At 31.9% G+C, this 24,490-nt stretch overlaps 2 protein-coding genes across 3 annotated transcripts; both read left to right on the top strand.

Annotated features, from left to right (window-relative positions):
- Positions 1 to 3,330: 3,330 nt before the first annotated feature.
- LOC115955162 (U-box domain-containing protein 33-like) lies at positions 3,331 to 24,313 on the top strand. Its single transcript, XM_031073215.1, has 8 exons — positions 3,331 to 3,939; positions 4,091 to 4,212; positions 4,522 to 4,643; positions 5,750 to 5,854; positions 18,234 to 18,522; positions 18,652 to 18,789; positions 19,828 to 20,358; positions 23,328 to 24,313. The coding sequence occupies exons 1-8, from the start codon at positions 3,684 to 3,686 to the stop codon at positions 24,036 to 24,038; spliced, it is 2,274 nt and encodes a 757-aa protein (XP_030929075.1). The 5' UTR covers positions 3,331 to 3,683; the 3' UTR covers positions 24,039 to 24,313.
- Positions 14,547 to 16,503, top strand: LOC115955164 (replication protein A 70 kDa DNA-binding subunit A-like). Of its 2 annotated transcripts, XM_031073217.1 has the most exons (9): positions 14,547 to 14,590; positions 14,727 to 14,823; positions 14,902 to 15,026; positions 15,116 to 15,197; positions 15,290 to 15,425; positions 15,524 to 15,681; positions 15,787 to 15,907; positions 15,993 to 16,172; positions 16,271 to 16,503. In XM_031073217.1, the coding sequence occupies exons 5-9, from the start codon at positions 15,363 to 15,365 to the stop codon at positions 16,412 to 16,414; spliced, it is 666 nt and encodes a 221-aa protein (XP_030929077.1). In that variant the 5' UTR covers positions 14,547 to 14,590; positions 14,727 to 14,823; positions 14,902 to 15,026; positions 15,116 to 15,197; positions 15,290 to 15,362; the 3' UTR covers positions 16,415 to 16,503. The 2 variants fall into 2 exon arrangements, with proteins under 2 accessions (XP_030929077.1, XP_030929078.1); XM_031073218.1 differs by lacking the exon at positions 14,547 to 14,590 and having other exon boundaries at positions 14,690 to 14,823.
- Positions 24,314 to 24,490: the final 177 nt, after the last annotated feature.

Below are 24,490 nucleotides of genomic sequence, written 5' to 3'. Positions count from 1 at the left end.
ATCATGAGTTTAACTTGAGTCACGATTTTAATGATATTACATATCTATATGTATATAATAACTAATAGTCGAAATGTTTGACTTTTTATTGATTGCTCTTTATTGCACTACATAACTACATAAATTAATGTCACATATACATTTAAAAACATTGAACAGTTGTGACTTTTTATTTTTTTTAGTAGGCACATTTTCGGCCTATAAGCATATTTTTGGTCAATATGCACCTTTTGGTCAATAAATACATTTTGGTAAACACCTTTTTATTCAATAGACACATTTTTAGTCGATAGGCACATTTTAACATATCCAATATAAAGAGTTATGATATTTCAATAGACAACTTTTGGTAGGCACATTTTCATTCAATAGACTCATTTTTAGCCAATATGCACTTTTTGACACACACACACATATATATATATATATATAACACAAATTAAACTAGAGACACAACAGTCTTATCTCTTATTCATTCTAACAAAAAAACTAATAAATAAAATAGCATTACTTTCTTTTGCCTAACTGATAAAACTTTGTGCTATTTCTTTCAATAAATTTTTTTTTAATGCATTTTTTTACAACTTCAACTAAAAAATAATGGCTTCCCCCCCCCCCCCTAAAACTCATTCAATAGCTATTCTTGTGCATCACATCGGATAGCGACTAGTATAATATAAAATCAAAATGTTTGACTTTTTGTTGACCGCTTATTATTGCGCCACGTGACTATATAAATTAATGCCATGTATACATTTAAAAACACAAAACATTTGTGACTTTTTGTTATTAATAGCCACATGCTCATTCAATAGACACATTTTCATTAAATAGGCACCTTTTAGTCAATAGTCACATTTTGATTCAATAAGCATCTTTTGGATCAATATGCACATTTTCATTTAGTAGGCACCTTTTTGGCCAATAGACATCTTATCGGTCAATGGGTACATCTTCATTCAATAGACACTTTTTTAACCAATAGGCACATTTTCGGTCAATAAGTATCTTTTGGTATATCCAATATGATGGGTTATGACCTTTCAATAGACACATTTTTTGCCAATAAACACATTTTCATTCAATAGGCTCATTTCCGCCAATTGATACTTTTTAGGTCAATAGGCACTTTTTGATATATCCAATATAAAGGGTTTTGACATTTCAATAGACATCTTTTGGTAGAAACTTTTTCATTCAATAGACACATTTTCGGCTAATATGCATCTTTTTAGTCAATAGGCACATTTTCAGCCAACAGACACTTTTTAACATATATATTATAACCTATCTTATATATACCTATATATACAACCCAAACTAAACTAGAGATGCAACATTCTGTCTTTTATTCCTTCTCACAAAAAATTAATAAATAAAATAACATTGTTTTTCGTCTGCCTAACTAAAAAAACTTTGTACTATTTATTTCAATATCAATTTTTTTTTTCATGCATTTTTGCTTACTACTCCAACTCATAAATAATGTTTTTTTTTTTTTTTTCCTGAATTTCATTCAGTATCTATTCTAATGCATCACATGGATTAGCGACTAGTATAATATAAAACCAAAACGTTTGACTTTTTCTTGACCGCACCTTATTGCACCACATGGCTACATAAATTAATGCCACATATACATGTAAAAACACCGAACATTTGTAACTTTTCATTTTCAATGGGCACCTTTTCAATCAATAGACATATTTTCATTTAATAGGCATATTTCGATCAGTTGGCACATTTTCAATCAATAGGTACATTTTTATTGGATAAACACATTTTCAGTCAATAGACACATTTTCATTCAATATGCACATTTTTTGCCACTAGACATCTTTTCGGTCAATAGACACATTTTCATTCAATGGACACTTTTTTGGCCAATAAGCACATTTCCGGTCAATAGACATCTGATATAAAAGGGTTATAACATTTCAATAGATTCCTTTTGGTAGAAACATTTTCATTCAATAGACACATTTTTTACCAATAAGCACATTTTCATTCAATAGGCACATTTTTGGCCAATAGGCACCTTTTTGTATATCCAATATGAAAGGTTATGACATTTTAATAAACACCTTTTTGTAGGCACATTTTCATTCAAGATGCGTATTTTCAGCCAATAGGCATCTTTTTAATCAATAGACATGTTTTCATTCAATAAGCACATTTTCAGCCAATAGGTATTTTTCAACATATATATTGCAATCTATCTTATATATACCTGTATATACAACCCAAACTAAACTAGAGACAACATTCTCTCTTTTTTTTTTCCACAAAAAAAATAATAAATAAAACAACATTGTTTCCTTCTGCCTAACTAATAAAATTTTGTACTATTTCTTTCAATATCATTTTTTTTTTAAATTTTATGTATTTTTGCTTACTATTCCAACTCAAAAATAATTTTTTTTTCCTTAACTTCATTCAATAGCTATTTTCATATATTGCACAGATTAGTGACTAATATATACTTGCATAAATAGACACGTGTGTAAGCTTAGAAGAAAAACTCTTGGTTAATTCTCTAAAAAGTTTCAAACCGATCACCACCTAGGAAGACACAGGCTGGTTGGTGTGGAACAACAGATAGGGCAAGTGCGTGCCACACACGAGATTAAGGACAAACAGTGTCTCCAAAATGCGTGTGAGTTTTGACAGCATGCAGTAACAAATGATTTAATGATACCTGCACGCACCACAGAGCGCTCGATCGCAGAATATATAATAAATATAATAGGACATGTGGTAGAGCCCTGGAGGGGATATCCATATGTCATCCACATCTGAGCCGGTCTTAACTTTCACGAAGGTCCCATCTATATATGTATACAACAAATGACGCGTGATATGGATGACCACGCGGTCTCATTTGTATACTTTTGATTTAAAAGAGAGAGAGAGAGAGAGAGAGAGAAAGTCAGTGACACGTCACACGTGCAGTCATCTCACGGAGCATGGTAGGTTTGACGATGTAAAACGTGGGAGAATGTGTGCATCTATATACTACAGTATATACTTTCCAAGTTTCAACTTCTTTCTTAATCTTTCTTAATTGCTTCTTTAGGGTAGAACCGTAGAGGTTGAATTTTCTTATTTCTTTTTCTCTTTTTTTAAGGAAAAATAAATAAAAAGATTATCGGCTTTCTGAAAGAAGCTCTTTGTTTTTATATATAACTCATTCTCGCTTTAAGACAAGCATTCTCTTTCATTGCCAATCAGATACCCCGTATCCACGGTATCCTAAAGGCTTTTCCAACTCCACTTCAAAAAAAAAAAAAAAGGCTTTTCCAACTGACCTATTCGTGATTCCTTTGAATGTCCTTATTTGGCGTTCTTTCTTAAGTTCTTGAAAAGCCATCAGGTTTTTCAATTCATAAAGCTAAAACGGGTTTTCCCGTTTTCTGAGATTGCTAGTTACAAGTTCTTTGAAAAGTTTTGAATCTAGAGATAGAAAGTTTTTGTTTTTTATTTTTATTTTTGAATCTAGGGATAGAAAGTTGGAGTGGGTTGTTTGTGATTTTGATAAAGAGAGAGAGAGAGAGGAGAGAGAAGTTGGATTGGGTATTGGAAATATAGAGTTTTAGAGAGAGTGTATAGTACTGTGTCCATGCGAAGAAACCGCTGCTAGTTCCGTACAATAATCATTGACTTTTCCATCAATACTTCTCGTCATGGCTGTGGTGAGTCCTATGCCTGCAAGCTCCCAAATTGGGTTTCATCACTTCAGGGCTCCAATGGTTGACGCATATGGCCAAGAGATAATAGAGCTACCAGTGGCTTCACGTATAACCGAAGAGATAATATATGTTGCTGTGGGAGATATCGTGAAGGAGAGCATATTGACCATAGCATGGGCATTGCAGAACTCAAAAGGGAAGAAGATTTGCCTCCTTCACGTTCTTCAGCCTTCACATACAATCCCATTGAGTAAGTCAGACCGCATATAAATTTAGCCACATATAAATTTCTATATTTTCATGAATATGTGTGTTTACAATTTGAGATTTTTTGGGAATGTGTAAAATGGTGTTGTAGTTGATTTCTAATCATTGAGATTAATGTTTAACTTGATTTGCAGTGGGTACAAGATTTCCAGCAAGCTCACTGGAAGAAGAACAAGTCAAGGCTCACAGGAAAACTGAAATGGAAAATATGCTAAAGACCCTGAATCGCTACCTTCAATTCTGCCGCCAAATAGGGGTACAACTTCTTATGTCCCTTTTTGGCTATATTTCCGCAGCTAATTGATCTTGTTGTGTTTCCTTTTTTTTTTAAGTAAAAAAATATTTCTTGAATCGAGGACATGATGTTTTTTTTTTTTTTCCTAAAGGATACCATGGATTATTATGACCAGTCATTTGATATTGTGCATGATGGGTTATAATAGTTTACTTCCAACTTTTGGGATTGATGATTTAAAAATCTTAAATTTTTTTTTTTTTAAAATCCTTTTAAAATGACGGATTGAATTTTTTGATTTATTTTGGGGACGATGGCATTCAAATTTAGGTGCAAGTAGGGGTAGTACATACTGCAATGGAAAGCATTGAAAAGGGAATTGTGGATCTCATCTCGAAGCATGGAATCAAGAAGCTTGTTATGGGAGCAGCAGCCGACAAGAACTATTCAAGGTATTTATCGGTTTGAAAAATATCTATGAAGAAGAAAAAGATCAAAGACAAAAAAAAAAAAAAAAAAAATAATAATAATAATAATAATAATAATAATTTAATGTTTGTACGATGAGAAAGTATACCATGTTTCGAAAACATGAATCTTCTCTCTCACATAAGGATGGACCTCACATATTTGGGGTCTATCCTCATGTGAGTGAGAGGATATATATTTCCGAAACATAATGGATTTTCTCAATACTGATCTATTCTATTGTCTAAAAAAGTGGCTATAATTTAATGCTGGAATATTTGTAGAATTTAATCTCTATGAATTTAAAATTTTCTTCTAATTACATGGTGGTATCTATATATTGGATTATGATAACAAGTAAATTAATATCTTTTCAAATCCTCATTGTGATTTGTAGGAAATATGGTTCCATTATTGTGTGTGTGTGTGTTTTTTTTTTGGAATGATTCAAAGTCTACCGGGTGTGGTTTATTATTCCCCAATTTAGTTAAATGTTTTTAATCAAAATAAGTCAATCTTGCATAATGGTCTACTTATTGAAACTTGCATATGTATTTATATATGGAGATTGCTGACCCTACAGCTTAACTTGCAGAAAATTGAAGGACCTCAAATCTAAGAAAGTCATATATTTCTCTCTCACATGTGGGGTCCACCCTCATGTGAGGAGATGATGCATGTTTTTGAAATATAATGGATTTTCTCAATACTAATATATTCTATTGTCTAAAAAAGTGGCTATAATTTAATACTGTAATATTTGTAGAATTTAATCTTTACGAATTTAAAATTTTTATCTAATTACATGGTGGCATCTATCTATTGGATTCTGATAACAAGTAAACTAATATCTTTTCAAATCCTCATTGTGATTTGCAGGAAATATGGTTCCATTATTTTGTGTGTGTGTGTGTGTGTTTTTTTTTTTTTTTTTTGAATGATTCAAAGTCTACCAGGTGTGGTTTATTATTCCCCAATTTAGTTAACTGTTTTTAATCAAAATAAATCAATCTTGCAGAATGATCTACTTATTGAAACTTGTATAGGTATCTATATAAGGAGATTGCTTACCCTGCAACTTAACTTGCAGAAAATTGAAGGACCTCAAATCTAAGAAAGCCATATATGTCCGCCAAGAAGCACCTGCACATTGTCACATACAATTCATTTGTAAAGGGCATCTAATTCACACGAGGTTTGCTTGACATTCATTATTAAAATTGCGTTTGGCTATATCACTTGAGAATGTGTTTTTTCATCTAATAATAATTTATATTAAAATATTACGAAAATGATCATTTTAAAAAAATAACCCTAACAAAAGAAAGATCTAAGCACCAAAAATAAAAGAAGCTTTTTTTTTTTTTTTTTTTTTTTTTTTAATGAGATAGTTTTGCAACAATATATATATATATATGTATGTGTGTGTGCATGCGTGCGCATGTATGTATAAGAACAATTTTCCTAGTTTCTCCATAAAAAAATTTCTACAATTTCTTTCTCTCTCTCTCTCTCTCTCTCTCTCTCTCTTCTCTCTCTCTCTCTCTCTCTCTCTCTCTCTCTCTCTCTCTCTCTCTCTCTCTCTATATATATATATATATATATATTTTACAGTACCTATATGCACACAAACAATTTTCCACAGAAATTTAAGAAATTGAACATAGTTACTACTGCACATTAAACTTTAGAAACCCAAAAATCATCATTAGCAACCAATCATCATCAATAATGTTACCCCACTCAAATGCCCCCCCCCCCCCCCCCCCCCAAAAAAAAAAATCACCCATATACTCATGATTTTTGTACATCTATATAATCACTAATAGCCGAAACGTTTGACTTTTTGTTGACCTTACCTCATTGCACCATGTGGCTACATAAATTAATGCCACGTCTACCATTAAAAAAGTAGAACAATGTATCTTTTCAGTGGTGACTTATTTAGTTTCAGTGGGTAACTACTTATTTGTTTATATACGCTGATTATGTTGTGTTTTCTTCTTTTCGTTTTTTCGTTTTCTGTTTTTTTTTTTCCCCGCTGCAAGAACAAACTCAGCGAACGTTGTGAACCAAAAACAGAGTGTCCTTGATGCTACTGCTACTGGTAATTCTTTTCTTCACAAACATTAGTTGGTCTTGCTTACTCTTGCATTAGTTGGTCTAACTCTTTCAAACCCACACCGTTTCATTGGGTAGTTATTTATAGTGAAGATTGTGGAGAAAAAACAGAGTAACCCAGCATAGGTTGTGGAGAAAAAACAGAGTAACCCACAAAATCGCTACGGTAACCTTCCACTAATTTGGTAGAAATATTGGTTTTCCATTGTATGTTTTGATTTATACAACTTTAGTAAATTTTCTAAATTACGCTATGTTTGCTTTGGCGATAGAAAAAAACAATGTTTCCAGACTCCGATTTTGATGTTCTTAATGTCCGTTTTTCTGTTCTCTATGAATGTTGGGTTTTCCTTTTTCAGATTTTAGGACTCAATTTACATTCGGTGGTCATATAGATTTTGATGTTGGATTACATAGTAACGTTGGGTTACTATCTTTTGTTTGCTTTTTGTTTTCTTCTCTCCATTTTTCTGTTTTTTTTTTTCCGCTGTGACAACAGACCCAGTGAAGGTTCTTCACAAATATTAGTTGCTCTTGCTTATTCTTGCATTAGTTGCTCTAACTCTTTCAAACCCATATTGTTGACATTTCGTTTTCTGTTTTGTGTTTTGTTTTTTCCCTCTGTTAGAAGGAACCCAGCAAAGGTTGTGGAGAAAAAAAACAGAGTAGCCCAGCAAAATCATTACGGTAACTGATTTATTCTTTTCTAATATTATTACTTTTTCAAACAACAACTTTAGACAACCTTACAATGCAACAGTAAAACGAATATAGTAAATAGAATATGTTTGTTTTGGCGATTTAAAAACAAATGTTAGACATGTTGATGAGAAATATAAAAACCATGGAAGAAGGTTTTTGGCATTACAGGAACTGTTCAATTTGTCAACAGATTGTATATTTCTGTTTTATTTTTTTTCCTTAATAATAAGGAATGTTAATAGCTAAGACATTGAAATTTTGTGCATACCATTTGTTTGATAAAATGCCTTACTCTTGGCTTACTTACTCTTACTTACCGTATTTAATATAGGATTCATTTATGACAGTGCTGATTTGTAATGATGATATAGGATTCAATAGATTTTTTTTAAAAAAAAAATCAAAGTAACCTTAGTATTATTATTACAATAAGAAGCTACGAACATGTGGCTTCTAATATATTAAACGTAGCATAAACACGCTATGATTATTAAAAAAGAATAATCATGAATTTCTTCACTATTAGCACAAAAACTTTTATTCCTCCATCTCATATATTAAATGTAGCATAGCATATAGGTTCAAAAATCAAAAGAGATTTACAAAAACAATCACAACAGAAAACTAGAACACCAAGAAATAAGTTTTTCTTTAATTATAAAACTCAATCACATATTATACAATGGTAGAACTTTGTTTCTAAGGTATTTAATTTAATGCTTGGTAAATGAGTTTCTTTTGGAACATGTGGCTCCTCCTGCCACTGGTTTGAAGCCATATCATATCTGTAATGCATTAAAAATGGAAAGCAAATGGCTGTTTCTAAGCAGATCAAATAAACATGAATGGGTTTGGGTGAACATGGCTTATGAACCTAACTGATAGTTTAAATTTTAAAATTAAAAAGTTATAATAAAACTTATTTTGCAGGTCCTTTCATTTTTGGATAAAGAGCTGCATACTTTTTGAGGGAAAGAGCTACATAGTTAACTGTGTCAAGTACAGGTTTGTTAACAATTGCTCTATTTTTTAAAAAAAGTTTATGTTGCATTTCTTTTCTACATATTCATAATAATTATTAATGTTATCTTCAACAAAAATTTACAGCATAAAAATGCTAATTAACAATAGATACATGCTTGAAAGAATATTCCCCTTTTTAACGTCTATTTGCTATCTTTTATTTATACAATAATAGTTAAGATTTGATCTTCTATAAATACTATGTTTTTTATTATATCAGTATGGAGTCCACTTTATTTTCAAGAGCGAGAAGAAAACTGATTCTATCACAGAAACGAAACAGAAATGTACCTACCAAATTTACAAATTCTTCATTAAAGGGAAGTCCTTCAGATGTTTCAGTAACTAGAAGAATGCTGTTAAATAAAAAAAGAAATGTTTCTGATGGTGTATCCAGTCCCTTATCTTGTGGTGATGCTTTACAAGGAGAAGTTTCAATAGAAAGAGACTCAATTTCTTGGAATGTATTGTCGCACACCACTATTCATGAAACGCAATCATTGCATTCTGGGAGCAATGATGAAACATTTGTAAGAAGAACTCGACGGAGACAATATAATCCTGAAGCTGAAAATACAAACTCATTAGTGAATATATTAGGAAGAACTATTGTGAATGAAGATGGGAGTGTTACCACCAATATAACTGAGCAACAATTGCCTTTGCTAGAAGGTAGCATTCTATCTGCTGCAGCTGAAGGTATATTAAGAATTCTATTATATTAAATAGAAATTTTGCTTTGAAGAATTCGTTTTTGATTTTGTTTACATCTTAGACCTGGAACGGACAAATGATAGTGAAAGCTCAACAATGAATATTACAGTTGCTGAACATGATTTTTGTGATGACTCTGATAGAGAAGCAAATAATCTTTCAACCTTTGACCCTAGACGAAAACATCGTAAGTATTACAATTTTTAGTCCTCAATACCAACCTTAAATATTAGGTTCCCAAAAAATGATCCTTCAATTATTTTGTAGGAAAATTTATGGACGCAATGAATTTAGGACCTCCAACACAAGTATGTGAACACTGTGGAGCTCAACTTTGGTATGAGGAGAGAACAATTAAATCTAGAAAGCCTAAGAAGCCTAAATTCAGTTTATGTTGTTCAGAAGGCAGAGTTGAACTTACATTTTTGAAGGATCCTCCACCTTTTCTTAAAAGATTGCTCAGCATAAGCAATGATCAGAGATCAAATAAATTTCGAGTGGGGATAAGAATCTATAATTCTCTCTTCGCTTTCACTTCTTTGGGAGGTAATATAGATCGTTCAGTGAATAATGGTACTGCTCCATATGTTTTCCGTCTAAATGGCCAAAATCATCATAGAATTGGATCTCTTATTCCTGTTGATGGCCAAAAGACACAATTTGCACAGCTTTATATTTATGATACTAAGAATGAGATAGCAAACAGAATTGATGCCGTTACATCTGCTGATCATAGAAAAGATGTGGATATAGATATTGTCATTGGATTATTGAATATGTTAGACAATTGCAATCAATTGGTCAAGTACTTCAGGATGGCTAGGGATAGATTCAATGAGTCCGATCTGCATGATGTAAGGATACGTCTTATTGGAAGTCGCAATTATGATTCTAGACAATATAACTTATCTGATACTATTGAAGTTGCTGCTATTATTGTTGGAGATTTAAATACTGAAAATTGTGAAAGGGATATTATTGTTGAAAACCAGAGTTCAGGATTGCAGCGTATATATGGAAGTCATCTGAGCTATATGGCTTTACAATATCCATTGCTTTTTCCTTACGGTGAGGATGGGTATAGATCTGATATACCTTATAAGAATTTTGATGGAACAAGATCTAAAAAAAGAGAATCAATAACAATGAGGGAATATTATGCTTTTAGACTTCAACAAAGATCTCATGAATGTAACACATTGTTGCTTGGTGGAAGGCTTTTTCAACAATTCATAGTCGATGCCTATACTTACATTGAAGAGGAAAGATTACAATGGGTAAGGCAAAACCAATTGAAATTAAGATCTGAACTATATGGTGGGCTTAAAGATGCTGTGCTTCGTGGTGATACAAATCCAAAAACAGTTGGAAAGCGGATCATCTTACCTTCCTCTTTTACTGGAAGCCCAAGATACATGGCTCAGAATTATCAAGATGCAATGGCTATATGTAGAAGGGTAGGATATCCAGATCTGTTTATGACATTTACTTGCAATCCAAAATGGTCTGAAATCACACAGTGCTTGGAATTTATAGAAGGCCAAAATGTTGGGGACCGACCAAATATTGTAACAAGGGTTTTTAAAATAAATTTGGATGAATTATTACATGATTTGAGCCAGATATTGTAACAAGGGTTTTTAAAATAAATTTGGATGAATTATTACATGATTTGAGGCATGAATCTCATTTTGGAAGAGTCATTGCAGTAGTATACACAATCAAATTTCAGAAAAGAGGTCTTCCACATGCACATATTCTCCTTTTCTTGGATCCAAAAGATAAGTGCCCAAGCCCAGCAGACATTGACAGTATTATTATAGCAGAAATACTAGATCCACATAAAGATCCAATTGCTTATGAAGATGTAAAACAGTTTATGATGCATGGGCCATGTGGATATGCAAACCCAAGATCACCTTGTATGGTTAATGACAAATGTACAAAACATTTTCCAAAAAAATTTTATGAAGAGACAACTATCGATGAAGAAGGTTTCCCCGTTTATAGAAGAAGAAATGATGGGAAGACAATAGTAAAAAATGGAATTACTTTGGATAATCGGTATGTTGTGCCATATAATGTAGACTTACTGGTAAAGTACCAGTCACATTTGAATGTGGAATGGTGCAATAGATCTCGATCGATTAAATATTTATTTAAATACATAAATAAGGGACCAGATAGAGTCACAATTGTTTTACAAGAAAATCTGCTAGGTACTGATAATGACGAACAACAACCAAGCATTGTTGTTGATGAGACCAAAGCATATTTGGATTGTAGGTATATTTCAGCTTCTGAAGCATGTTGGAGAATATTTGAATTTCCGATTCAGTTTCGAAATCCACCAGTTGAAAGATTAAACTTTCATTTAGAAAATGAAAATCCCATTATATATCCAGAAAATGCAAATTTGAACAACATTTTACAAAGGCCAGGAATCAAAGACACAAAATTTACTGAATGGATGAAAACTAATGAAGCTTTTGAAGATGCTCGTGAGTTAACTTATGCTGAATTTCCTACAAAATGGGTATGGCATCAAAATGTTAAGCAATGGAAACGAAGAAAAGGTAGAAAATGTATTGGAAGAGTATATAATGCTCACCCTTCAAGTGGAGATCGATTTTACTTGAGAATGTGGCTTAACATTGTCAAAGGCCCAAAAAACTTTAAAGAGATAATGACTGTAAAAAATATTACTTATCCTACTTACAAAGATGCATGTTATGCACTTGGGCTTCTAGATGATGATAAAGAGTGGCATGAATGCATAAATGAAGCTGCACATTGGGCCAGTGGCAAACAGTTACGCCAACTATTTGTTACCATACTCATGTTTTGTGAAGTATCTAATCCTTTAATTTTATGGGATTCTAATTGGAAAATTCTTACGGAAGATATACTTAATAGACAAAGACATATCTCCCATTTCCATGATTTGATATTATCTGATAGTCAATTGAAAAATTATGGCTTGTATGAAATTGATCAAATCCTCCAACAATATGGGAAATCTTTGAAAGACTATCCTCAAATGCCTCAGCTAGATGTAAATATTCTTATTCATAAAAAAAATAGACTTATTGAAGAAGAAATGTCATATAATATAGGAAGTTTGCAAAGAGAACATGAGATCTTGATATCTGGCCTCAACAATGAACAAAGAAATATCTATAATTCTATAATGGAAGCTGTTTTTTTTGAAAGTGGGGGCATGTTTTTTGTCTATGGTCATGGTGGAACGGGAAAAACATACCTTTATAGAACAATTTTGGCTGCTGTAAGATCAAAAGGAAAAATTGCTCTAGCAGTTGCTTCTTCAGGTATTGCTGCTCTTTTACTTCCTGGTGGCCGGACAACACATTCACGATTCCACATTCCGATTAATGTTAATGATGAGTCAACCTGTGAAATAAAGCAAAAAACATAGACAGCAGAACTTCTTTTGAAAACAAGTATAATACTTTGGGATGAGGCACCAATGGCAAATAGAAATTGCTTTGAAGCTGTTAATCGCAGCCTTCAAGATATATTGCAGATTGAAGATCCAATGAATTTAGAAAAACCTTTTGGTGGCAAAGTTGTGGTTTTAGGTGGTGATTTTCGGCAAATACTTCCAGTTGTGAAAAAGGGAAGACGTGAAGATATTGTCCAATCTACAATTTGTCAGTCACACTTATGGAATTATTGTCATGTGTTTAAACTATAGCAAAATATGAGACTTTTGCAGAACAATATGAGTGAAATAGAAGGATTATCTGTACAAGATTTTAGTGAATGGATTTTAAAAATAGGTAATGGTGATTTGGGAGAAGGTGATGGTGACAATAACATTAAAATTCCTCATGATCTAATCATCCAACCTACACAAAATCCACTGGAAGATATTATTAATAGCACATACCCTGATTTGAATGCTCAATACATGGATGCAAGTTACATTGAAGAAAGGGCAATTCTTGGCCCTACAAATGAAGTTGTAGAGGAATTAAATGACTACATAATCTCATAAATAAATGGAGTAGAACATGAATATTTGAGTTCAGATTCTATTTGCAAGGCTTCTTTGAATGTTCCTGATCAAGACATTTTATACCCTATTGAGTTTTTAAACAGCTTAAGATTTCCTGGATTGCCAAATCATAAGTTGACATTAAAAGTAGGCTTACCTATTATGTTGCTTAGAAACTTGAACCAGAATGAAGGGCTTTGTAATGGAACAAGGTTGATTATTACAAAGTTGGCTACATGGGTTATAGAAGCAAAAATTATTACTGGCACTAATATAGGCAACTGCGTGTTCATTCCAAGGACAACATTATCTCCAACTGATTCGAAATGGCCTTTTGTTCTAAACAGGAGACAATTCCCAATTTCTGTGTGTTTTGCAATGACAATAAATAAAAGCCAAGGACAGTCATTGAAACGTGTGGGAGTTTATTTGCCTAAAACAGTTTTCAGTCATGGACAATTATATGTTGCAGTCTTTAGAGTAACAAGCAAAAATGGGTTGAAGTTCCGCATAATTAATGATGAAACTGATCAAAGTTGTGAAACAAAAAACATTGTGTACAAGGAGGTTTTCACCAAACTTATTTAAGTTGTTGGTCATATAAGGTAAAATAAATCTATATGTTAAAATGTCATATATACATCTGTACAACTCTTCCTTTTTAGTTCTTATTAATGTGTTTGAGTTTATTTATTTACTATTATTCTACCTGGTTACTGCTAAAGAAATGAAACTACTATAAATTAAATGTTTGATTACCATCGAAATGCCATCACTTTATTTTACTAATTATCATATTGAATGATGTATGCAGCCAAAGGTAAAAAACTTAAAGATGATGGAGTTCAGTTTTCTTAATCAGTTTTCAAACAACAGTGACAAGTACAAAATCAAAATTAGAGTATCAAGGATGTGGGATGCTGTAAATAGAAACAATCAAGAAATTATCAGTTCAGATATGATTCTTATTGATGAACAGGTTTGTATAAGTTTTTAAAAAAAAACACAGCAAAACATTTCTTATACATTATATATATTATTCACTTTATATACATTCAACTAACATCTTTTGCTTGCAGAATAATGCAATACATTCTACCATTCATAAGAATATTTCAAAAAAACTCAAACCTTTTCTGAAAGAAGGGCAGCTATATGCATTATCAAACTTTGAAGTTGGTAATTACAATGAATTCTATAGGCCAATTCAAAATGAGCAAAAGATCATATTCTTGCCAACAACCAACATTCAAGAATTAACAGAAACTGAAGTCAATATACCTCATCATAAATTTGAATTTGTTGACTACAACACCATCGTTCAACGACTTAACAACCATGTCCAGCTATCTGGTATTAAATTGACTGAATATAAATTTTGCATTCTATTATTGTTAGAAAATCTTACATTATATTGTTGTTATATAAAGTAAATTATATCATTATCATAAATGAAAATAACTAACATTAGAATTTTTATGATGCATAGATATTATTGCAAAAGTGGTTGCTATCGGTCCAATTGAACATCCTACCATTAAAGGATCAAAAGTTGCAATGAGAAACATAACTGTGATGACTATACAGTACGTTTTAATTCTTACAAGTTCCAATACATTGAATATATATAATATAAATTTACATTAATAACAATATTTGAACAGAGGAAATAAAATAAAGCTTACCCTTTGGGGACCAGTTGCAAATGAAATTGATGATAACCTCTTCAAAAGGAATCCGGGACCTTTTATTATAGTTGCTACATGTCTAATTGTGAAAACTTTTAAAGGTCAGTACATTGTTTCTTTCATTTGCATATTTATAACTACATTAATAAATTATATGTGCATTTTAAAAAATTCCTCCATATAAATGTAGGGGAATATAACTTATCATCTACAAGCGGAACAAAAATTTATATAAATTTGGAGATTCCAGAGACTTCTGCGTTTATGGATCAGTAAGTAATCTATATCTTTTTAGCAATATATGTTATATAATATTTTACAGTATACGCAAGCTTATACTAACTTCTTTATGTTACAATCATAGGGACGTGAAAAATGATCATCTTATAGAAGAGCTACCAAGACAATTTAAGCCATAGAGAACAATTGAAGAAGAGATGAATAATAGCAGAAGAACCATAATTGAAATATTAAACATGGTCTGGAACTCTGAAAATAAGGTAAGGGAAAAGTTCTTCAAAAGAAAAATCCTAAAATGAAATTGTCAATGGCATGTTAAATTTTACAAATAAATCATTCAATAAATTTGAAATTCCAGGAGACTATCTTCACCTGCCATGGAAAGATTACAAAAATTGAAACAGCTTTTGGTTGGTACTTTATGTCATGCGAAACATGTCGTAGAAAGGTTAAACCAAGAGGTAAACATTTGTGGTGTGATCGTTGTAACAAACTGGCAGGCTTCCCAATCCCAAGGTATGTATAATATAAAAGTATAACTATATATATATATATATATATATAAAGAAAAGTGAAAAAAAAAAATTTAATTAAAATTATATCTACCATGCCTTCTTTCAGGTATAGAATTGAACTGAAAGTTGAAGATGACACAGGATTGACAACATTCATTTTATTTGATTCTATGGCTGAAAAATTACTCCATATATCAGCAAAAGAACTTATAAATAAATGTTCACAGGTGAGAATTTGAAATTCACAAATAGTACTTAATATATTCTTTAGTATAATTGATCTTACAATTTATGTCCTACTATTTCTACAAGGTACCTGAAGAGTTTGACATGCCTATGCAAATAGCAAACCTTATTGGGAAAACATTTGTCTTCCAATTGGAACTCAATGATTATAACCTCAAACAAGGATGGGAGATCTACACAGTAAAGAAAGTTTTTGATCCTGTTATGCAGATTGACAATTCAGTTAAACTTGATCAAATAACTGATGTGAGTACTTTTATATTAAATTTAAATAAAAAAAATTAGATATTTTTAATGTTACTTATTCATATCGGAATAAAATTTACACCATATTCTTTTAACAGTATTATATGAGCGATGCTACAAATGATTCTGACAACAACTTACCAAGTGAAAAAGATGCTAATCCTACAAATGATGCAAGTCATGTACAGCTCACACCTATTGCAGATCGACAAAAGAGGAAAAGGAAACAAAAACTCCTTTAATATGTTGAAACTTATGTTACAAATTATTTCAACTTTTCTTACAATAATGCAATCACCATTAGGAAGGTGTTCTGCTATCTGTTGGGAATAGATAAATGACCTTACAAAATAGTTAACGAAGGAATAGGTGATGTTAAATATTCTGAGAAATTGATGTTAATGGTTTTGTCTACATGTGTATTGGTTATATTTGATGGATGCATGTTATCCACCTGTTGTATTGGTTATATTTGATGGATGCATGTTATCCACCTGTTGTATTGGTCTTACTTGATGTATAAATGATGGTCCACCTGTTGTTTTCTCATATTTTTGGCAATTTACTGGTTTTGCATGATTGTCCACCTGTTGTATTGGTTTCAATTGATTCATGCATGATAGTCCACCTGTTGATTTCTCATGATAGTCTACGTGTTGTTCTTACTAACTAATGTTTCTTTGAACTTTCTTTGCCTATTGCTTTTACTTTTCATCAAAGAAGAGACTTTTACCTTTTGTTAAAAGTGTGGAAGTGTGCCCTGACCCACGTGAACCCTTTTTTTTTTATTTAATTATTTGTTTATTTTAAGTAATTTTTATTATTCATCCAAAAAAAAAAATCATCAAAAGTATAATCTATGTATTTTCTTTTATTTATGAATTATGCTAGGACCACATAAATCAGCAAAATTTTGTGTCACATGGTGAGTTATGATTGGTAAAAGTATGTTCTCACATGGCCCATTGACACATCTTTGTCAATTATAACTCGTCATGTGGCAAGTTGTAGTACAAAATTGTGTCCATTTATGTGGTCCTAGCACAATTCTAAAGGTTAAACATATATGTAAATTATCATTTTAAATATTTGCAACAAATTATATAGATTTTGAATAATGAATATAAAAAATTAGAGGTAAACCGAAATCGTACACCAGTATTAAACGGTATCGAAATATTTCGTTTTTTTTTATCAAACTGAAATGGCCACGGATGGTATTGACTTCCTTCTGCTATACTATGCAGCATATCTATTAAAAACGCACTATAATAGACTCTATAATAATATATTTAATTTTTATATTTAATATGTTTGCACAAAAAAATTACTATAACCCTATATATAGTAATTTTAATGTGTTTATAATACGTAATATTAGAAAAGTAAGTCGTACGCCTATCATGCACCTTTCATATATAATTCAACCTTACAGCGGGTATATTCAGCAAAAAAAAAAAAAAGGTTCAAAAATCAAAACAGATTTACTAAAACTCAATTACATGTTATATATTTTCTAAATTTTCTTTACTTATAATGAATGATGATATATTCATCATGTTTGTATGTGTTGAGACAATGTTGTCACTTTTAGATGGTTCTTGGACTTAAAAAATCATTATTTTTCATTTCAAATGTCTAAAACGTATAGCTGTTAGCAAATGTTTTAGATACATGATTTTCTTTTACAAATTCAATTTTGGTGTTGTAAAATAAACCAAGATTAAATTTTATATTATACTCAATAATTTTCCCGTGCATCGCACGAGTTAGCGACTAGTTTTTAAATAAAATAAAAAACTTTAAATTTAAAATTTTCATAAATAAGATAGTTATTAATATTTGATTATCTTACACACATTCTTTATCTAGGATATTTAAAATCCTGAAAACCAATATAAAAAAAAATTAATAAAAAAAAAAAAGTTGAAGTTCTAGATTTTAAATCACTACTACTACTATTGCAAGTAAACTCAACTAAAATATGCCTTATTTTTTCTTCACTCAAGTAACCTTGAAATCCAACAATATCATTGATGCAAGCATCGTGTATCAAAATAGGGAGGGTAGCTTATTGAATGGAGCTGATGTAAAGGCTGAATCTTCATTGCCAGAAGAAAGAACTCCAAACGCTAGTGACTATATCCAAGGAAGTGTCACTGATGGAGATGTTTCTGTTGCTCTAATAAACGAGTTGGATGAAGAAAGGTGCGCTGATGAATGCAATGGGTCACTAAGGATAAGGAGTCCTTTAACTCGCTCTTCTACTGTAGGAGTCTCACCTTCATCAATGCAACCCAAACCAAACATGATTACTGATGAGAGTATTAGTGGAGCTCATGGTACAGTGGTACGTTCAAAACCTTTTCATCTGGGCTATATGTGTGTGTGTATGTCGTGAGTTATGCAGATGTATAGATTTTTGAGTTCAGATTTTTGAAAGTTGTGTTTAGCGCACTAATTATCTTAGTGGACTCAGGATGGAGATATATACCGTACTCTTTATAATCAACTTCAACAAGTGATGGCAGAGGCTGAAAGTGCTAAGAAAGAAGCATTCCAAGTGACACTCAAATGTAGGAAAGCAGAAAGAGATGCAAGTGAGGCTATACGCAAGGTAAAGTCTAATTACTTATTAGTGCAAGTGCAACTTCTTTCACGTTTTCTGTTGGATATATTGCAAAAATTCATTTATTTATGTAATTATGTAAACAATAAGAACATGCAGATTCTATAACCAAAAACACGTACACAAAGAAAGTAAATCTTGTGATGCATAAAATAATTAAGAACAATTAAATATACTCACAGATTAAATGAATGCAGAATGATAAATGTAAATTTGATCAAGTCTAGTGTTTAACAATATATCATTAACATGGATTTAGCCCTTACATTATTTCTTCAATGGTACTTTAAATTGAGTTTCTCCTGTTTCTCAGAATACAGTGATCACACCAAACAAGGAAGAAGCACAAATAATCTGAACACTTGGCGAACAAAACTGTCTCTTTCTCTTTCTTAGACTCTATGCATGAAAATTAATCCCAGGTAAAAGCTACCTAAATGGAATGAGGGACTCACTATTATAAACACACTAGCACTATTTCAAAAAAGTTGCAACATGAACAGATATAATGTTCAAGAATAAAAAAAATAAAAAAATACTATGCAATAAACAAACACTTAAATAAAATAATATAAATTTATTTAATATGGGCAGTCCATATGGACTCGCACCCATGAGTATAATAACTCATAAAATGTCAATTTCTTTTTTATGTTAGTCTCAAAGATTTTACTTCTTTAAAAGTCATTTTATGATTCACTTTTCTTTTTTTTTCTTTTTTTTGGGACAAATGACCGCATGACATTAATCTCCTTGTGAAGAACTTGTCCCAACTCGGATCCGAAATTGACCACCCAAACACTTGCAAATAACCATTTTCTAACATTTTCTCAATTAGGTAGCTGATTTTCCGGTGATTGAAGTGTTTTAATCAATCGCCACATATATTTAGTGAGTTTTTCTTAACTTTATAGTGATTTATCAGGTATATTAAATTAAAATATTAAAGTTGTTCTATATATTGTAGATAGATCAACAAGTGAAGACCCAAAACATTAAATTGTGAATAGTTAATTCAATTTACAGGTTAAAAAATCAGAAAGTTTATACGCTGAGGATTTGAAATGCAAAAAAGAAATGGAGAAAGTACTAGCAAAAGAGAGAGCAGAACTTGAAAAGGTGAAGCATGAGAGAGACCAAGTCATGAGAGAACTCCAGATTTCCCAAAATCAAAGATCATTATTTGAGAGCCAAGTGAAAGAATCTCATCAATCTGTAAAGGGGTTGGAGAAGAGAATTATGTCTGTTTTGGAACTATCACAAATTTATAAAAGAGAAAGGGATGAGATGCAAATGGAACGTGACACTGCACTGAAAGAAGTTGAAGAGCTGAGAAGAAAGCAAGGAGTAGTGGCCTCATGCACATGCATGCCTCAATTCTTCAGTGAGTTCTCGGTCTCAGAGATAAAAGAAGCAACGCGAAACTTTGATTCATCCCTAATAATTGGACAAGGAGGATATGGGGACATCTTTAAATGTTTCCTGCGTTGCACCCAGGTAGCTATAAAAGTCTTACATACCGGAAGTTCACAAGGGCCCTCTGAATTTCATCAGGAGGTATGATGGTTTAAACATTACCTATTTAATAGTAGAAGTTTCTCTATTTTAGTATTTTTATAGTTAGTAAAAAATAACATATCAAAAAAAAAAAAATAGAATGGTGGAAAAAAAAAATACATGTAACCTTTAGTTTGTTGATGAGAATCCATAATCTAACTCTAAAAATTTTAAAACTAAGGCTTAGTTTTTGTTGTTCACAATGATATTTAGTTAAATGGCTCAATTAAATAAATGTAAAATATTTAAATCACTAACCACTGTTTGCTTGAGTGCAATTGGCATATTTGATGCATTTCCGTTCTATATGAATAGATGCCCAAATGTATTATATTGTCTTGATTTTTACATATGCGTATGTTCAGTCTAGTTGGTTATTGTCTTTATTGGTTTTAGACCCTGTTTACCAAGTTTTAAATCCAAATATATACTTAATGCAATTATGTATGTCCTTAGTGTCAAACAATCACCAGTCTTGTGCAAGAATAAAAACAACAAAAAATACAAAAAAACAACAATATTATGGTGACCTAGGAAAAACTAATGGAATATAGATTTCAAAATAAAAACACCGGAGGGATTTAACCTAGCATCCCTTAATGCCAAAACACATCTACTATTAAGATAGAATTTTACAAATTGAATAACCATAATCCTAGTAAAATTTACTAACATTATCCAAACCAGCTCCAAATCCAAAGACTTATTCAATTATCAAGATGTGTTGCACTTGGATCTCCTTTCCACGACTTCAAGTACTCACTTAAAGATTTTGGTCTAGTACTTAAGAATATTGGGATTGCAGCAACTTTAAGACCCGTTTGGTAACGGTGTTTAAGTATTGTTGTTCAGATTTTAATGTTTTGAAAATATGTGCTTGAGTGTTATAGAAATATATATCAGAAGTATTATTGTTGTTTAAACAACAGTGCCAAACAGTCCCTGAGATCACCACCTTTGCTGAATATGCTTCACTTCAATCATCAGTAGGGGCTTTTGATAGCAGAGGCACAATAACTTTAGATTCTCAATTAGTAGATCTCCAAAAGTATTTATCACATGTACAAGGGTTTTCTTAAGTAGCTAAATACACAAACCTAGAATCTCCCAGTCTGATCTATAGAAAACTGGCCTATTTCATTGATTGGATTGCTATCAAAAGCTGTTGAAAAACATGAAACTTGCATATATAGTGAATTCCAGCATTTGGTCAAAAATCTTGTCTATGAATACGCACTTCTAAGACTCAATACAAGACACTTTCACTCACAATTCGCCAACCTAAACCCAAAACCTAAAAATCTCTAATCTTCACTATTTAGTCAGTAGTTCTCACTTTCATGGCTCTAGCAAATACTTGAAGTATAATGAAATTGACTATGGGATTAGGATATTTGTTGCATTTATTTATTTTTGCTGTATATTTGAACATAGGGCATTTTTTTTTCATCAAAATTGATAGGCCAAGAATGTATTGACACCTTGTAATGAATTAATTGATTAATTAGCCAAGTTTATTAATTAATCAAATTAACATGCAAAGCGCGTTGTAGCACAAACAAATACCAATTAACTAAAACATGCAATGAAAAATAAATTGACATGGTGATTTGTTTACGAATGGGGAAAACCTACACGGCAAAAATCCCACCGGGTGATTTTAAGGTCACCACTCCCGAGAATCCACTATTATTAAAACAAGCGGTTACAAGTAAAGAAATTCGAATACTTTATACCAACCTACAGTTGAAGCCTTACCCCAATACCGAATTGGATTTGTTCTGTAGTGACAATCTCTCATTTCAATGCACGACTCCCAATACATGACTAACCAATTGCGCGAATCCCAGTACGCGACTTAATCACCAACTTGAGAAGAATGTTGGCTGCAAAATTCTTCAGTTCATCACATGATGAAGATCATGAAGTTGCTTGGTCACAAAACCCTATGGTGTACAAACACAGCAGTTTCTTCAAGAGAAAGAAGAACTAGGGCAAAATTAGGTTTCCAGTCACACCTTTCTTTACACTATGGAATTGTACTCTTGTGCAACTTCTGTAACCTTTTACGGCTTTTAAAATAATCCTTATATATATTTAGGGTTGTGAGAAAAGAAAACCCAAACATACATTAACGGATCGAATGAAAATCAGTTTGAAAAACTAAACTTCATACACCTCGATAGATAGCCATCTATCGAGCTAGTTGTCGAGTCACGGATTTCAGCAGCTTTTAAATCTCGATAGATGCTAACTGTTGAGCTAGCTTTCGAGTTTTAAAATCCCGCACTTTCTGACTTGATTCTTGGACAGACTTGTATGACTTTAACACTTGAACTTGAAACATTGTTTCTTGAAGCATTAAACATATCATAGATCTATCCAAGTACAAGTAAACTGTGTTTTGTCAAAAGATTAGCTAATTATATAAAATGTTGACATATGTTTCTAACATTGAATCACATATGTCCTAACAAAAATATCTCTCAAAAAATTTAGGTATAATTAATTTCATTCTTGCACCAGTATATATATATATATATATAATTTGTTTTCATTATAATAGTATTGATTCACAATCATGTAGATGGATAGCATATGAATGTGACAAAACTGAGGAGCTGAAAATAAATAAAATTGTTTTAATTAGACTATTAATAGAATTTTCTAGACAAGATTCGAATATTTATAATCTTCTACTTTCATACCATAATAAATAACCACTTGTTTTAAAATTTTAACTATTAAAGAAATAATAAAGTTAACTATTTAACAAGATTTTAATAAAGATAAACATAATGAAAATTGTTGCAAATAAGGTTCCTTATAATTAAGTTTTCTGTCACAATAGACTTAGTAAAAACTCATTTTTCTATGATCCTGTGAGTGTGTCTCAATAGTTTATTCAGTAGTTGATAATTTGAAGCATTCAACAATTTGCTTACAAGTTTCACATTGTAAATAATCAGGTTAATGTGTTGAGTAAGTTGAAGCATCCCAATCTTGTAAAACTCATTGGATCTTGCCCAGAAGTTCACGCTCTCATCTATGAGCTTCTTCCCAATGGGAGCCTTGAGGATCGACTCAACTGTAAAAACAATACTCCACCACTGTCATGGCAAACTCGGATACAGCTTGCCACTGAATTGTGCTCTGTCCTTGTCTTTCTTCATTCCCACAACATAGTACATGCTGATTTGAAACCCTCCAATATTCTCCTTGATGCTTCCTTCATTGGCAAGCTTAGTGACTTTGGAATCTGTCGTATACTACGTGACAGTTCTAGCGACACAACATTGTGTCATAGAACTATCCAGAAGGGCACTCTGGCTTATATGGATCCCGAGTTCATTCACACAGGAGTGCTCACTATAAAATCAGATGTTTATTCTTTTGGGATCATATTGTTACAACTGTTGACTGGGAGACCAGCCTTTGGGATAAAAAAGGAAGTGGAACATGCCATAAATACAGGAAATTTGAAAGCTCTTTTGGATCCTTCGGCTGGAAATTGGCCATTCGTGCAGGCTGAACAGTTGAGTCGCTTGGCCTTGAAGTGTTGTGACATGTACAGGAAATGCAGGCCAGACCTTGGGTCAGAAGTCTGGCAGGTACTTCAGATTCAGACAATGAGGGCTACTTCTTGTGGAGGCTCATCCTCAATCAGCTTGGATTCTTAATAACATCATCAGACACCTTCATATATACTATTCTTCATTTATCCCATGTCCAAGTAAGGCATTGTATAGTAGTTTTATTACCCCAAAAAATGCAAAGGATCCGACTTAGCCTGGATTATCTTTGGTGATCACATCCTCCTATGTATATATGATGTGGTATTATGACTAAAGGGAACCCTACTCTATTGTTTTGGATTATAATTCAATCATATGTACAGTGTCTTGAGTACTTAAATCCTTATGGATCCTACTTGTCAAGCTCAGGTCCTCTTCAATCTCTTGTCTTCAGCTAAAGACCGTAATTTTGCCTCCTCATCCTAATCCAATCAGACAGCCTTTAATTGGCCTATTTGAAAGAGTGTTTTTGGATTCTAAAATGGTCGTGATAAACCATCGACAATGTGAAACATAAGCGAGAATTCATCTTGAAAAATAGGCTGCACCAGCCTCTT

This window comes from Quercus lobata, chromosome 8 (genome assembly GCF_001633185.2).
Source record: "Quercus lobata isolate SW786 chromosome 8, ValleyOak3.0 Primary Assembly, whole genome shotgun sequence".
NCBI lineage: Eukaryota > Viridiplantae > Streptophyta > Magnoliopsida > Fagales > Fagaceae > Quercus > Quercus lobata.
The sequence above is the reverse complement of the archived record's forward strand: the minus strand, read 5'-3'. Positions and strand labels throughout refer to the sequence as shown.